At 37.3% G+C, this 12617-nt stretch overlaps 1 protein-coding gene and 1 long non-coding RNA gene across 6 annotated transcripts in view; one reads left to right on the top strand and one right to left on the bottom strand.

Moving 5' to 3' along the window:
• The window catches only part of LOC111510052 (uncharacterized), a 344477-nt gene that overhangs the window by 209179 nt on the left and 122681 nt on the right, over positions 1 to 12617 (bottom strand). For all 4 annotated transcript variants that reach the window (XM_074175514.1, XM_074175512.1, XM_074175511.1 and 1 more), the window contains exon 4: positions 4305 to 4415. In XM_074175514.1, the coding sequence (XP_074031615.1) occupies positions 4305 to 4415 (111 nt within the window). The remainder of the gene's footprint in view (positions 1 to 4304; positions 4416 to 12617) is intronic.
• LOC141482384 (uncharacterized) overlaps positions 1 to 12617 on the top strand; it is a 223051-nt gene that overhangs the window by 187841 nt on the left and 22593 nt on the right. The gene's annotated exons all lie outside the window — the stretch shown is intronic.

Raw genomic sequence — 12617 nt, 5'->3', positions numbered from 1 at the left:
GCATCGAGCAGCTAGAACAACACCGCTTTTCCAAAATAAACACAATTCGGTAATGAAAACCCACCCTGCCACGCGAAATGTAATATACGCACAAATCTCATAATTCGCAACGTATGAAGGTACTCTGTATTTAACGGGCTCCCCATTGAAGAATTTTATTCACGGCCGACGTATCCCGAACTGGGGGAGTTCCCCGCTTTATCGACAACAAAACAAACCCCCTCGCGCGACACCCTCCATCCCGGCTCTGCGGTCATTTGTAATGGCCATTAATCCAACCTACCCGCGTATGAATATTTTCCGCCGAAAATCTATTTAGAGGGGTTTTGTGAAAAAAATTCCATTTCGCACTTACTTTGTTCGTTAGTGTGTTTTTAATTTGGCGACCAACGCAATTTATGGACGGATAAATGTTGAAAAATCGACGGTGGTGGCGAAGTTTTTCCGGGCGAGTCGGTATAGACCTACGCCGTATTTTATTGTTGCCAAAGGTCATCAAATGTACAGAAAAACTGGTTGTCTATACCGAGTTAAAAGAATAATTCAATGAATGAATCCTGTTTTGTGGGTATTCTGAAGTGTCGGGGTTCATTTTTCTTATTACTTTTCTCTTCGGTTAGCTTTTTCAGTTTATTGTGCCTTCTTCTTTACCAATGGTCTCATATAACTTTCATTTCTTCCTACTATTGATAACTCTTCTCAAATATTTGTTCAATTCATCAGTGTTCATTGTAATACATTTTGTTTGCCCTGCAATCAACAACAAGCTGTTCCAGAAGCTGTCAAGCTGTCAAATAACTCAGCATACTGTTTTTAAATTAGAAAGAAGTCCAAAATGATAGTCGATTAGATCTAGTTGTATTTGATAACTATAATAATATCGAATCAATAGAAACAATCGATTCGATATTGTTTTTACCACCAACCAGTCTTTATATGAGTACACCTCCAGAATTTTTCGAGACACACAAAACAAGTTTTGCTTTCTAGGTGCGGTCCTGCAAATTATACGGACAATTTTAATAGGGAAAAAAAAAGAATTTGCGTCTTTCCAAAACACTGTATTTTCGTTGCCTGCAGTCACTACAAAGCACGATCTTCATAGATTCAGTTCTTTTCCACTATTTTGAATAATTCGTATTCGTTCAGCAATAGCTCATTCGCCAAAAAGATACCATTTGGAATTGCAATAAACCCCTTCTCTAGCGTTAATGTGTCGATTAATATGTATGAGACTAATAAAAAGGAGATTCCTTTTGTGCTTTCTAGTGTCTGATGCCCAGTCTGTCTAGAAACTACTGCAAAGCTTCAAATAACACGCCAGTCGGGAAAATTCTTCTTACCATGAATAATATAGTGGATGGCCTCACAAATGCGCTACGAGCAAAAGGAGACGAAGTTTATTGGATATTAGCATGTGAGAGTTCGTTTTTGGTGTTTGAATTGGCCTCCTACTGAAAAACGACTAGAATGTTTGATATCGACCGTAACCATTTCATAAATAATCCTTCAATTATCGAGTTTGAAAGTCTTTCTAGGTTATTAGAGTCTGAATGAAATCAGTGGTATGCAATTCAGCTGTTTCAGAATGATCGTTGGGAGTGCAATAATGGTATACAGATATTGCATATACTGAAAATTGCGAAAATTCAGTTTTCGATTGAATAGAATGAGTTTCATGTATTTGAATAATTTTTAAACAGTCCAATCTTTAACTCACGGCGACGTCGTTATATCATAGATTATTGTTGAATCAACAAGTTATTCTCAAGAGATATTTCTTAAATACACATTTGTAATCCAGTTTCTTGAGAGGGTAGTCATGAAATAATTGTGATGTGGGCATTTTTGATAAATAATCATTGCACCCAACTACGACCATCAATATGTGATGAATTGTTCAATAACAAAGTTTTACAATATTAGACCCTATAAGTACTTGAATGCTATACATTTTTCGAGTTATAAGCAACAGTGTAGCTGAAATAACAACGAGGACTCGATTTTCGCACTGAGAAACTGAGTGAATCGTTAACTTGCATTTGTGACGATACCCCAATACTCATATATCTGAAAAGAAAGAAGGCCCAAAATGGAATCATGAAGTATGCCTGCCCAACTCTGAACATGTTGATCAGTTCGAAATCTTAGCTTTTAACACAACCTTTCTGCATTCTGTTATTTAAAAAGATGTTCACTTAATCAACAATACTTGATGAGAATTGAGAATAAAGCTCATTTAGAGTATTTCAATGAAATATCAATTCGAAAAGCAATCTGTACCTGGTCTGATTCGATCACTATACAATATGAAATATACTTATAGTATTTCTTAAAAGGACAACCGAGTAAGAAGAGTCTAGAGAACACTCAATCATTTTCTGGCCCTTCTCAATTCAAAACCTTCGTTATCACGGAACAAGCGCCAGAAAAACCACAAAATGACATCGCACTGTACTAATGCGTTTCCCATTCTCCATTGCCGATGTCTGTATGTCTGTCTGTCAGCCTTTCACCGCCCGAATAATTCTCTTGGCAGTTCTCGCTCGAGATTCTGCGGTGAACACAAGGCCCTTTGTACCTTCGAAATGTGCACCAACTGAGCTTAGATATACTCTGCATAACACGCGGGTCGTAACCTCGACAGTATTGTATTCAAAGTTCGCCAGACCTTACGGATTTAATTGACTTGCGGATTCGTAAACACGACAGTCTGATTGATGTCGGGAGGGAATGACCGAAGTCGGCGGGAGACCTAAGAGTTTCCTGATTTGGAGGAAATGATCGATAATGAAATTTTTGGAAGAACTCTGTCGTCAGCCTGTCGTTCATCTGTTGTTATGAGCAGGGAATTTGGTCAAGACAATTAGAAAAAATATGTTTTTCCGTCAACCAGTTGTCGCACCCCTACGAACGAAAACCCTCAGAAGTCGGAGCTTGTGCAAGCTAAGGACTAACGAGGTATTACCTTTTAACATGTGATTCCTAACACGGGTTGGACGATAGCAAGTGAAAATCGGTCGTCCGGCCTGCGGCTTGAACCGCACGACTCACACAACGGTCGATTGAGAGAGTGAACAAAGCACCCACGTCTAACCGACCGGCTACAGACCGACCGAGGATAACAACTTTAAATTTTACTAAACCAGTTCTAGTCTCGAAACTAATTGATTTCCTACAAAACCGGAAAATGGAAAAGTTTTACATTTTTGAGACAATCATATCAAAAATCGAATGCTTTCTCTTTATAATATGAATATAGAAAACGCAAAAGCTATATTTTTTCAGTATCTCGGATATGATCAAAAATATCAAAATAGTTTTTCCAAATGAAAAGGATAATACTTATAACAAACTCGAATGATTTATTGAGAAGGACGACTAAGAAACTATTCAAATCGAGAAAATATAATTTTTGAACAAAATTTACATTATCTGAAATAAAAAGAACGCTGACTAAAACACTAGAAAGAAACAACTATACGGCAGTATTATATCAAGAAAATAACATGTGAATATGAATAGCATCTCTCAAATTTGAAAAAGAGGCCACGATATTCAATAGCAAAATAGCTTTTGCGAACAAAAGCACACTGATATATGGCAATGACATATACAATGTACTGATAAGAAAGAACAAATTGAACTGCAGTGATTGCCAATATTGTTATGTTGGTGTTTGGAAACACGGGTGTTAGAAAACGCGGTACAGAAATGATAAATACTATGAATCTCGCATACCGAGCTGAACATAAGAAAGAAAATGGTCATATTTTTGTAGTACCCATCAAAATTGAATGTCAAGTATTTCATCAACATATTTTGATATTTTCCGGAATTACCCGCTATAAAACATTATTGAGAAAGAATTAATAAGCGAATCGATTCAAAACAATCGGTGACAAAGTTCAGGTTATTTGAACAAAAACCTCACCTGAAGACGACCTCACTTTTTCTGTCTCGAGCCTTCCACAGAGATTATCATCTGCATAAAATAACCAACATGTCGCCAGAATATATTCGCAAGACAAGGGTCCAACCTATTCCGACGATCACACGAAATCCGGACCCGACTAAATTATTCAAAAAAGAAACACGTAGAAAGCTACTTCTTCTCAAAACTTTGTAGCTTTATGGGTGTCTTCGGCGACGGCCGAATTTTATGCTGCAAAAAACTCGTCCCGAGATGAGACATCGCTGATATATTTCAGTAAAAAAAAGGGAACCTTATTCGAAAGCCTACTTAAGAAACCGGTACGGTATCGCGTCTTCATCAATCCCGGATTATTTATACATCCACTTACCCTATTAAGTTGTTTGGTGAGTTTGTTGATCGTTTGCTTGTCCCTCAGTTCGTTCTTCTGGGCAGTCTCCAGCGTTGATTCGAGTTCGCTTATTCGGTTCTCTAAGTAGCTCTGAAACAAAACATTGATTCATCATAGAAGGTTCTTTGATTACAGAAAAACTAAACTTGGTAAATAAAAACGATTTTGGAAATATGGAGTCGTATGCTACCATTCGCAGAATATCTGTGATATATTTTTTCGATAGTCAGGGAGTTAGGAACTTCTGAAGATTCCGGGCGTAAGATCATAAACTTCAACAGTATACTTGAATTCAGTAATGGCCTGTATATTGACGGAAATTATGGTCGAATTCCTGTTGTTTTCAAATGTTGGTTCTCAAGCAGATGGTCTTTCCGATCTGATGCAGATTGTGGATATGTCGAAATGTCGTTTGAAATCTTTTTCAATTTTCATTAATATTTATATTTTTAATTTTTTACTCATTTTTATTTGTATTCTTTTTATTTATTTGTACTCTGTGGTAATTTTCATTTTTTATCTTGATTATTTCATTTTATTCGTTTTATTGTAGTTTCATTGCACGTTTTATTGACTATACATATACAGCGAGGTCGAAAAAAGTATTTCCCCCTTAACTTCTGAACGGAACAATCTATCGAGGTCGGGTGAAATTTAGGTAAAAAGGTAGTAAGATTAGTACTTTTTACCTGAATTTCACATGACCTCGATAATTTATTCCGTTCAAAAGTTAAGGGAGGGGGGGGGGAGGACTTTTTACGTCCTCACTGTATAATTGATATTTTACCTATTTATTCTAATTGTGAAGTGTTTGAAGATACGCAGCATGAAATTGTGAAAAAACGTGGTTGAATCTTCGAAAACGAAACTATTAGTCACCAATGAAGAATATGTCAAAAAAATACACAAGTTCACAGCCCCGCCCTGTATGAATCCCCCGAACGGCTTTAATCGAGTGTCTTTTCAGCAAACCGGGCCGGAGAGTGATTTATTCAGTGGATAAATAGGGAGATAGCAAGTCGCATTAATGTTTAAGTCAGATTTAAAACGGCATCAAAAAGCTTCTTTGAGGCATCGTCACAACTTTCAAGTATTTTTACTCGATTTTCCACTGCCGTCGTCTTTTATTAATTCGAAAAGGCTTTCAGACTTGCGTAATTATGGTTAATTAGGCTTCGTAGGAATCGTTAATTAATTTATTCGAACTTCCGTTCAGCTCATTTATATGATGAATGATACGTCAGTGGATCGGTAGCCATTTGATTTTTGCTTCTATTTTAGTAACTCGAACGAGATGTTAAATAATGGCTTACTTTCCACCTACTTCGCTACCAACCTGATTCGTATTCCAGAAATCACACCTCAATTTTCAGTAAATATTGCTGATTTGATAGATTATTTCAGAATTATTTCAACAATATTCAATCGACAACGACGTAACTGAAAGAAAATAATGACGAAGATTGAAACGTAAATGAAGTATCCACCATTGTATCAATGTTCATGTGATTGTTTTCTTGTGATTGATTCTGCAGAAAGAATCGTTTTGTGGAAAATTTTACAGGATAATAATTTTGTTCACTTTTTTTCTTGCATTTTGAAAAAGTTTGTTTTTTGTCACCATCTATAGTTTCTTTCTTAAATTCTAACTTGTAGCAGTAAACGATGCCATATGAGTTTCATAACTTGAGCTTATTCGTTTTTTGCAAGCCTCTTTTGTAAGTTTCAGAGGTCTGTGCTTTTCTTCACACCTGCTGTGAGTTAATTAAATTCTCTAATCTCGAATTTGAACAATACTGTGTAGACAAAAACGATGAATATATGTTCGTTTTTCAGGTCATAGTGTAGAACAATCCTGCATTGTACAAAAAACAGTAATTTGAGGTCTCAACGAAATAAGTGGGTCAAGATTTTCACAGATAGCCAGGCTGGGGTACTGATAACCCAAAAAAATCATCGAGATTGGTCTGGGAGTACCGTGTAATGTCATCCACCAAAGTTAAAAAAATCTTCAAGCATGTCAGCAGTTTTGAATTCTATTTAGTGAAAAAACAATTCCAACAATCATGATAATTTAAGACATTTGTTTCCTTACCTTACTTTACCAAAATAGTATTTTTATGAAGAGTTTTTAAAGGAGAAATTCAATAAAGTAAGACATTAGGGCAGGAGCCCATGAAAGATGAGAAGATAAAAAAATTTTTGTTTCATCTGAAATAATTATAATTACTTTTGAGGTGATTCCTTTGAGAGACTTTTCAGTCTGCGGGTTCCAATCAAAGTATTCATTCACTTCCTAATTGAAACGTGTTCGGTAAGTGAAAAAAGAAAATCACTTCGACCGTACATCCCGACGACAGTGAATCCTCAGAGAAAATCCAATATCAGTAAGATTAGCGGAATAAAAAGAACTACACCATCCAAGATTTTGATATAGTATTTCTATTGTCGGGCGCAGAGAAGTGAATATCATCCGTTTCCAGAAAGGAGAGATTTATTAGGAAAGAGTTTTCAATAGAAACTCGCAGTGTCGCCCCCATTCAGGGGACTTGTTCACCCGGAAAAACTGATAACGTCTAAGCGAAGCGGCTCAAATTAGAATCGCATTTGATTGATTCTTTTGAAGGTCTTTAGGAAACTCTAGGAGACTCGGTAAACTCGGCGGCGCGAGCGTAGGTGGAAAATAACGAAATGAAAATTGTTTTTCTTCACAACATGGATGGCAGGACGCGAAACCTTTCGGAATTACTGAAATGAGTGATTCAAAAATGGCCGACACTTGATTTCATTTTTCTCACTGAACATTTCTTCGTAACATCGAGAAAAATTAGATATTCAAGGTAACTAGATATAGATGTATCATAATATACTCTCAATTAGATTTTATTCAGTTTTTGAAATGGAAAACAATGCAAACTATGTTCATTATTGAAACTGTAATTTCCAAATTTATTCACCACATACACAGCGGTGTCAGAGGTGGGATGCGATACTTATTTCATTTCGAACACGAGTTTGATTTCCAAACACCGCACGAACAATCTTTGCGGGACGCCGATGTCTGTTACAAAGTAGATTACGTATCATGTAGATTATTGAAATGGAAAAGAAGTGATCGATTCTAGACCGAGTCTCTTTAGAACTAGAAAGACAGTTTCAGTCAATGGAAAAATTGAATTTATTCTTTCAATTTCGGTTTGATCGGTAACTTGAAACTTCCAAATCAATAAAAACTTCGAAGCCCAGATCAAAAATATTACCATAGAGCTCCAATAGCGATTTGTATAATGAAACGAATATTTCCTCTTACTCGGTGAAAAGAATTGGGAACTTTTTCAATATCTTATGCACCGTTTCAATTTATGGAATGTTCAATACAAATTGGTTTCGTTTCATGGAGGATTTAAACAAAAATTGAGATGGAATAAAAGGAATACAAGTCTGATTCTTTTTATGAATCACCAAATGATACAGATGATATATTATTTCACAGACAACCTCTCAGGACAACATAACCTATAACATTTCGCGTAAATGGTGAACGTGCCCATCATTCTTATGGTATTTATTCTACGAGAGTATCACATAATTGTTTCGCAGTGACGTCATAAAAATGCCTGAATACAAAGGCACCGCAACATAAATTTCTTAACCTCAACAATGTTCGAGCTGGAAATGCTTTTACAGAAGAATCTGCACTATTCCACTGGTATTTTCAGAATGGATATATATTTTTTGTAACGGCGATTGTTACAGCAAAGAGAACAGAAAAGTTTATGTGTAGAATGATAATCAGGACGTTATGAAAATAAGAAATATTATTTGAATGAATATATATAATTTTTGGTAATATGTCATCGAAAAGATTGAAATTTTTTCATCAGAAACCACAAAAATAATATGTCTATAGACTAGACTATATTAAAAAGAGAGCGCTATCTCATTCAACTCAAAAACTTACGCTGGACCACTATGCCATTTATTTAATGTAACAGAAATTAAAGAATTTTGGAGTATTTTCAAACGGTCATCGCTGAACCCATACATATATGGAAAGGTATTATTAAAAATACTTTCAATTATTTATTGTCCTATGTCCGTACTTTTTGTTAACTGATTTATTGTATGAATTATCTCTTTTTATTTTTTCTGAATGATACGTTCTATTTTCTATATGCTTTCATTACCACTTCATACTCAATTACTCAGTCTAATGATACACACCATGAATATTGAGTAGAAAAAAATAGTGTAAAAGACAAAATGTAATTTGTTCGAATCTGTGAATAAAATAAATCAATCCAAAAACCGTCATATGCAACTCATCACATGCATTATATTATATTCATTTCTTTTGTTCGTAACATTACTCTCAACTAATTTCCTTCCAGAGACTAATCATCAGTTGCCACCCAAAAAAAAAACACCTGAAGGAAGTTCACTTCAAGAGCTAATCAGTCATGGTAGATAATAATACAGGATACGAACAAAAATGTAGCTATTAATATTCCTGGGCAGACAGGGTTCATCCGAACGCATTACAAACGTCTGATAATAGAGAAGAATTTGTCTAGCGCTGCATGTGGGAGGTATATTAAAAATCTCATTTGTTCGATATGAATATCACAGAGGAACCATCATCAATTTCAATTAATCATCCCCAAGTTATTATCAATCTCTTGGAATGTATGTCGCTCTATAAATAATTTTTCAATAGGAAATAAACTGAAATTACAATTTCTACATGTGCAATCGAGTATTTTTGAAGAAATTGGCAGTTTTTACTATGAGTAGTACGTACTTCTGATTCTAAAAATGGTTTCATTGTTTTTATGAACAATTTTGAGGTAAATTATTACAATACTTTTATGAATATAATAAAAAATTATTACGTAACCTGACATGTGACAGAACGATTTGTATGACTGACTGATATACTTTCCTGGTCAACGGCCGAGTTGAAATGAACTACTCCAAACCTTTATATATTGATTCTCAATTATGAATTCATCACCAGAAACTAATTCAAATCTTCTTAATGAACCCAGTAGTGAAAGGAATCTATCAGAAACCTCGATAACAATTGAAACCCTCAAAGTTTCGAATCTATACCGAACTTCTGAGAGTCCAGGTATCTCTCCCCATTTCCGCAAGCACTCCCTTTTGAGTAAAACGACGCCCCACCCCGCAATACAGCAGAGTATCCGAAACGCGAAGGAGGCGGCGTAATCCTCCTAGTTGGGTCATTCCAAAGGATAAAAGCCCGAAGGCCTAAGCTGACCGTCATCCTGCTGAAATCCTCGCCGATGCATCTCAGATAAAACTAAGTATTATGGAATTCGGAATAATGTCGATGGGGGACGATTGAAATCACTGGGCTTTTTCAACGAAATGACCGCAGGATAAGTGAAAACAGCTTTTTTCCTCGGAGGCGTTTCTTTATTTTTACAAGACATAGTGCGGCTAGAAAGTGTTCTTTGTTCCAGAAGAAATATCCAAGAGAGTAAGCGAATACAAACAAAATACAATATTTCTTTGGCGAATGTACACACAGCTCATGTAGATTTTAAAGGGTCACTTCAATCGGCGGTTGCAAAACATGTTCCCAGACAAGGTAATTACGACTGAAAGTGTAGACCCACAGCACTTAGGCCACATGTGACCCATTGTACATCCTCCCGAGGAGTTGTCCTCCTTGGTCATCGTCCATCCTGTCCTTTCCAGGAAGGTGGACAGGTCACTGGGAGACATCTCCTTTATATCGGCAGGTGTAGGCCAAGACTCGCCGAACACACACTCTCTTATTGACGATAACTCCGGGCACTCGCACAGGACATGCCTGACAGTCCCATCTTCCTGTTCACACATCTTGCATAAATAATGTTCACTCGCCCCATATTGTGGAGGTGTTTCCTTAGTTGACAGTGGCCAGTCAGAAATCCTACTGTTAAGCGTAGATTTTTCCTGGTCATCACCAGATATTTCTTTGGCGCCAGCTTCCTAGAGTCGCCCAGGGTGACCCATCCCATCTCTTAAGGGATTGAGCGTATATGTAATATTTGGCTAGTTCCTCAATTGTCGAAGTCATCAGGCCGTAGATTCCACTGGGTCCTAAAATTCTTAGCCCAGCCGCTTTCTTGGCTAAAGAGTCGACAGTGCGATTACCTTTACTCCTGTCATGTCCTTTAATCCACCTCAGGATAATTCAGCACTCTAGTACTAGCCCTGAGGTAGCACGTTGTATGTTCAAGGCTAATAGGGCTTCTCTGCTATTAGTGCAGATTGTTATGTTTTTACCAGAAATTCCTTTCCTGGTTATTTCTTTTGTGGCGATTGAGATACCAGCCAGTTCTATTTGGACCACGCTGGTATTTTTTTCCATTTCCCACTCAATCCTTAGGCTTAGTGATCTGGAGTACACTCCACATCCTGAGCCTTCTTTGGTTTTTGAGCCGTCTGTATATGTGCGTATTTCATTTGTAGCATCTGACTCTGTGTTCTGTTTAATTTGTATTTTGTAGGGTCTATTAAACACAAACCTGGGTTCAATTGCATCACTGGTTGCCTGCAGCAGAGGTTGCGCAGTAAGCGCTTCCCGCCATAGGCGCAGCCTCAATTGACTCATTTCTACTTCGAGGTTTACACCAGCCATGCACAATCATGGCCAGTAACGCAACCTCTTTAACGTACAGGCCCAGAGGGGTCAGACCCATAACCAGTGGTTATTATCCTCAGCTGTATAGGGAGGCCAACAATACACACGAACACACTCTTGAGGAAAGACCCTCTCGAAGCATTACTTAAAGACCAATTGTATGAAAACCAGTACTGGTATCACATAACCAGATGGTCGCCTAGGAGCTACAATGATTTTCCAATGAGAATAAAAAATTTTCGACACCTTGACAAATATCCCCTGTCTGGAAAGATTGCCAAATAAGACCTGGTGGTGAATGCTCTGTGTTTTGATGGGAATGGTGCCATTCCAGCCGTGGAAACTGCCTTCCAATGGATACAGGAGTATATGCATTTGTAGAGTGGGAAAGTTTCTGAAGCTAGCGAAAGTTGCAAGAACCCGTCAATTAGGAAAGCCGTAAACTATAGTATAGACGACCCATTACACTTCAACAATCGCCTTGCTCATCTGTGTAAAGCTCTCACGACTTCCGTTAGATGATAAAAACCTCACACACTCGCACCTTAGCCAGGAGATACACGGTCCGAGTCTCATAAAAGTTAGAGAATACTTCTGTACTGTCAAATAAACACAACTAAGTAGTGTTCTGTATGTTTATAGGGCTTGAAAGGCAGTCTGAATGACGTCAAGACGGTCAAGTCACGCTCAGAACCAAGAAAATACACTTGGGTATACGGACAAACTATTATAAACCAACTCTGCCCAGTTGGAGGGCGACTGAATGAAATGCGGCTGTATAACATATAACGTATTTAAAAAACACTTTTTTGTGAGAATTTCACTAAACGATTTTACAAAAACGAAACACGTGTTGCCAGGGCGAAATATTCCTCCAAAGAAATGTTGAAATGAATACAATAAATGCTTTGATTGCTCAGTATGAATGTGCACCCTGTATCGTACTTCCACCGACTCCTGCAAGCTCGACGACCGTTATTCCAGGTCCATAAACAGCAACGATGCACCATCACCGTTTCGCTAGTGGTGCAAACGGGCAATTCTGCGCTAATTCAGGGATGACAAAGCCCCCGGAAAATTGGCTCGAATCCAATTTAAAATGCAAATAATGTTCATAAAGTCTGAATTCAATTATATGGTTTTTGTCGCAACTTCGCTAATTACTCGTCTTCCATGCTAAATTGCTTCTAAATACATATTGAGAGAGACGACGGGGGTAATTCGGCCTTTCAATCACCGTCGTCGAACTGAGTGAAAGAAGTCTTCGTGGGTCTTCAATCTTTTAATTGGGTTTGCGCCCAACGGATCTGCCGGATGTGGGGATAGAGATGCGGTGGGAAGAGCACGTTTTCAATAAAGGTATCGGCTCTTTATACTTCCGATTCGTGGTCGAGTTGGACAAATAAGCGAAAGACTCGCGGTGTGATATTTCTGTGATTTGCCAATGTTCTTAGCAAGGAAAAGTTTCCAACTGCTTGAAATCAGTAATTAGGCCTTCGAACAAGAATTGAAACATGTAGGCCAATGCAAATAATTTTCCAAATGTAAAAGCATAGCTCTTGAAAATATTATACAATCTCAGTTATCTCGGAATTTTAAGTAGTGAAGGGGTTAATCTGAAATAACCTACATAACGT

The sequence above is a fragment of the Leptinotarsa decemlineata genome, unplaced genomic scaffold (genome assembly GCF_025532065.1).
Source record: "Leptinotarsa decemlineata unplaced genomic scaffold, Ldec_3_MD MMD2_tig00001064_RagTag_RagTag, whole genome shotgun sequence".
In the NCBI taxonomy this organism is placed as follows: Eukaryota; Metazoa; Arthropoda; class Insecta; order Coleoptera; family Chrysomelidae; genus Leptinotarsa; species Leptinotarsa decemlineata.
This window is presented reverse-complemented; position numbering and strand designations above follow the sequence as displayed.